Source organism: Neomonachus schauinslandi, chromosome 9, assembly GCF_002201575.2.
Source record: "Neomonachus schauinslandi chromosome 9, ASM220157v2, whole genome shotgun sequence".
Lineage (NCBI taxonomy): Eukaryota > Metazoa > Chordata > Mammalia > Carnivora > Phocidae > Neomonachus > Neomonachus schauinslandi.
Window position 1 is genome coordinate 17,604,296 of NC_058411.1, and position 4,501 is coordinate 17,608,796.

Genomic DNA, 4,501 nt, shown 5'->3' on the forward strand with positions numbered 1-4,501 from the left:
CCAAAGGTTTATGTCAATCAACCGAGGTTGAGGAAAAAAAAAATAGTATTGGCAAGGATTGGGCAGATATAGATACAGGGATTGTTGGCTCTATGAGTTCCTACACCAGGGCTTACACCAATTACTAGCTGTGTGACTCAGAAGTGAAAATTGTAATAATATCTAACTCAGAGTTGTTATGAAGTTTGCTGAAAATTAATGGAACTAAAACACAGTGGAAAACACAGAGTGAGCACACAATAAATGTCTTGTACCCTCACCTTGCCCAATGTCTAATTTTCATTTCTGGTATCTGGACTTTATCTCCGAGGACAACAAAGCATGCTCTGACACTTTTCTGATCGCTTTTATAAGTTAAAAACAACCTACTGATTATCTCATTCTCCCAAAGTTTTTTAAGTAACTTTGTCTTCCGTCATATAAAAATTTCTCTGTTGGTGGCTACCACCTTTCTCTTTTCACATCTGTATATCTTACACATTTCTCTTAGATGAATCTTCCCAACTTAAGGTGCTTATTGTGACATTCTCTTGCTAATAAAAGCTTCAGAGACACCTCTACTACCTATAGATAAAACCCACATTCTCTAGGTTAGCATTCAGGGCTTTTTACAATCCGGTCCAATCTGACTTTCCAATCTTATTACTCGTTTACCCTACCTTCCTTCATTAAGTGATGATTGATAATGTACCATATGGCTAGGCACCAAAGACACACTGATAAACAGAATCTACTTTCCTAGAACTTTCAACTTGTGGGTGATTTAATCTTCCCCAGAAGCATATGACCATTGCCTACCTATCTGATTTACAATCTGTGACCTCTTTTGTCTGGAATACCTTACCATCAAATATACTTATAACTAAATCTTATGATCTTATCCACATTACCCCTTCCAATTAGAATTCTATGTTTCTTCCCAGCTAGTAACTCCCTTTTTTATTTTGTATACAGCATTTACAAATTAATCCCTTGTATTATAATTATATGCATTTATTAGTCTTTCCTGGACTAGAAGGTTCTTTAAGACAAGGTGTGCTTTTAACTGATACTTACACAATCTTAAAGCCTGCCATATTGTTTTGCAAAAAGAAGAACCTAAAAAATATTTTTTAAAAACAGATGCTTGGCTCTTTTCCTCCCCGGCTGCTTGAAGCTAGGCCGCCATCATGAACGACACAGTATCTATCCGGACCAGGAAGTTCATGACTAACCGACTACTTCAGCGGAAACAGATGGTCATTGATGTTCTTCACCCCGGAAAGGCAACAGTACCTAAGACAGAAATTCGGGAAAAACTAGCCAAAATGTACAAGACCACACCAGATGTCATATCTGTGTTTGGGTTCATTTTTCTTTGCATAATCCAAGGAATCATATATCATGCCAAAGCCGGTTGTCTTGCCACCACCAAAATGGGTTCTGAATCCAAACACAGACTTGCAAGACATGGCCTGTACGAGAAGAAAAAGACATCAAGAAAACAGCGAAAGGAACGCAAGAACAGAATGAAGAAAGTCAGGGGGACTGCAAAAGCCAATGTTGGTGCTGGCAAAAAGTGAGCTGGAGATTGGACAACAGAAGGAGTAAAGATGCTGCAGTGGCTTTATCTGGTTGTGCAGATTTTTCATGAGAGGATCAATAAACTAAGAATGTTAAAAAAATTTAAAAAAATTAAAAAAAATAAAAATAGATGCTTGAATGGATATATGTATAACTGCTTCCAATAGTGGTTTTGCTGTTCAAATAGGTGATGGAGATTAAGCACTGAACTTGTCATCGTGAGCACAAGATAATGTATGGAAGAAGTGTTGAATTATTATATTGTGTGCATGAAACTAATATACTGTATGCTAACTAACTGGAATTATAATAAAAACTAAAGAAAATGTTTTACCAAAGGATTAACTTAATGGTGTAAAGAAAGTATGGTCTGGTAAACATTCATAAGTGGAGAACAAAGTGGCACTTTTGAGTGCTTTGTACAGGAGTACTTTGTATATACAACTTTGTTTTTGATTGTTGATAAAAGTTATGTTCTATAGGGGCGCCTGGGTGGTGCAGTCAGTTAAGTGTGGGACTCTTGGTCTCAGCTCAGGTCGTGTTCTCAGGGTCATGAGATCGAGCCCCATGTGGAGCTCTGCTTGGAGCCCCACAGCAAGCCCCAGGCTGGGCTCCACGTTCAGTGCAGAGTCTGCTTAGGACTCTCTCTCCCTCTCCATCTACCCCTCTCCCCCACCGTCTGTCTCTCTCTCTCTCTGAAATAAAATAAATAAATCTTGAAAAAAAAGTTCTGTTCTATAAATATGAGTAAATTTTGATAACATTAATATACTAAATTTACCATTTATATCGTTTTTTAAAAAATGTTAATGTTAACAGTTTCATCATTCATTGTCATCTCAAAAATGGTATCTGCTGCTTTTGCATTAAGGATAACGTCTAGGAAATGTGACATGATCACTAGGTTAAAAAGAGAAAGCTACTACATAAGTACAGTTTAGTTACCATAACTTAGAAATTACAATTAGATCAGAAATCCAAAAGCACAAGGGGTAAGAGCCTAAGGACAGCTAAAAATTCAGTACGGCCAACTTCCTTATGAAATTATTAATGCTACCACATGCAGTAGATAAGCCCATTAGTTGGAAAATAGCTAAACTTTTTGGTTCAATATAAATCACACTTTTATGACTTAATTGTAACCTCAATACTGTAAAATGGAATTTAGGGAAAAAACATGTAAGCAAATGTATGATCCCAACATCAGGTGAACATATCTAGGTTTGAGAGTAGTAGGGTTATTTCATTTTTATAGACACCTTAATTATTGTGAAGTTATTTTCATTACGTCATTTCAAATAATTTTTCATTTTTTATCCTTCAACAATTCTCTGACATTGTACCTGTTCTGCCTTGTGTAGTTCCTGTAAACCATTTGAGATACTTCTAGCAATTAAACAAGAAGAATGTCTGAGTTGCTTGAGTCATTATTGTTTTTCTTTTCTTATCACTACTCAAGAATCCAGCAAGTATTTTTGCTTATCTTTAAAGCCAGAGGCTTGTTGGTACTACTACATAGTTGCAAATGCAAACACTATCAGGTACTTGTCAAAGCATTTCAATCTAAGCACAGTAAGGAAATTATAAAGGGGAGCCATTCAAACACTGACAAATCAAACCCTTCCTTTAAGGGGTTTCTTAAAAGTGGGGAAAAAAAGCAACTTTATAGAGTTCATAATTAGATTGTCTGATAAAAGGCAATAGTATTTTTATACTTTAAGAAATGGTTGGGTAAGATTTTAAACACCCCCCAATACCCAACTTCACTTAAAAAAAAAAATAGAAAAAAAGCAAATGAATTGGCCTGAATTCTAAGAACTGCCTGGGTTCGTGCAGAGAGACTTGGCCATTTTTTAAAGCCATGTGGTAATGACATTAAAGCATGCAATGGCAGAGGTTGGGAGGTTGGAAGAAAAAAGAAAACATTTGCGGTATCATGAGAGGAAGCCAGGCAGTCTGCTGTGGACAGGAATGGAGCAAAGGGTCAAAAGGCTTCTCCAGGATTGTTTGACCCTTGAAGAGTCAATAAACTCCTCAGAATAAAGGGTGGATGCAAAAGTAAGCCTTCCTTTCAGAGCTTCCAATTCCTAACCTTCTATAGCTCAAAAGATTATTGTAAAGATGAAGAAAATCAAGTGGGCAGATCTACCCCAAATTTCTGAGACCCTGGAGAAGGGGAGAGTATTTATTGCCAGAGCTTTCAACATAATGTGAAGAGTATATTGGAGCTACATTAAAGAAAGTGCATTAAAACAACAGCAACAACAACAAAACCTATATGGGGAACATAAGGAGCTCTTTTAGTCTACCTGTGTGTTTTTGTGTTAAGTGAATCTCCTACATGTGTATTGTTTGACCCTCTGCTTGGGGAAGTGTGGTTTAATACTGCAGCTGTGTAAGTTGATTTTTTTCAATGCAATAATGCAGTAATTGAACTAAGAGAATCAAGTGACATTATTTGAACATCATTTTTTTCTTTCCAATTCCAGGAGAGAGCTTAATCCATTTTTAGAGATGATAAAATTGAAAATCACATAGGGGAAGCGCTAATAAGCGGAGGTAGCAGAATTTAAGCCTAATTCACTTGACTGCAAAGAATGTACTCTTTAACTATAGCATGCGAGAGAATGATTCAAGGAAGCTATACCTGGCTATAGGTAAACATCTGGTAGCTAGAGTACTTTGGTGGAAGTGTCAGAAACTCAACGCAAACACTGGAAACATGTAGGAACGTTGGGAGTAAATTAGCTTTAGATAAGGCCTAATCCACGGGCTCCTACAGTATCACTAGGGCACTGCCTCAATGTTTTGGTCACAGAGTTTGTTTGTGATTGCACTGTAATTTTTGCAGGTAGACTCTCTATGGCAATTAAGAAGGCTTTTAACAGCACTAGATTCATAACCTCTAGTTTTTGCACTGCACAGAGAAAAGAATATT

The 4,501-nt window shown here is 36.8% G+C and overlaps 1 protein-coding gene across 1 annotated transcript; it reads left to right on the plus strand.

Annotated features, from left to right (window-relative positions):
• The first annotated feature begins 1,152 nt into the window (after window positions 1–1,152).
• On the plus strand, window positions 1,153–1,634 carry LOC110571498 (40S ribosomal protein S24-like). The gene has a single exon (XM_044918261.1). The coding sequence runs from the start codon at window positions 1,170–1,172 to the stop codon at window positions 1,560–1,562; it is 393 nt and encodes a 130-aa protein (XP_044774196.1). The 5' UTR covers window positions 1,153–1,169; the 3' UTR covers window positions 1,563–1,634.
• Window positions 1,635–4,501: the final 2,867 nt, after the last annotated feature.

Bases quoted from the DNA above. Each gene is read 5' to 3' on its own strand.
- LOC110571498 (XM_044918261.1), top strand. From the start codon at position 1,170: ATGAACGACACAGTATCTATCCGGACCAGGAAGTTCATGACTAACCGA.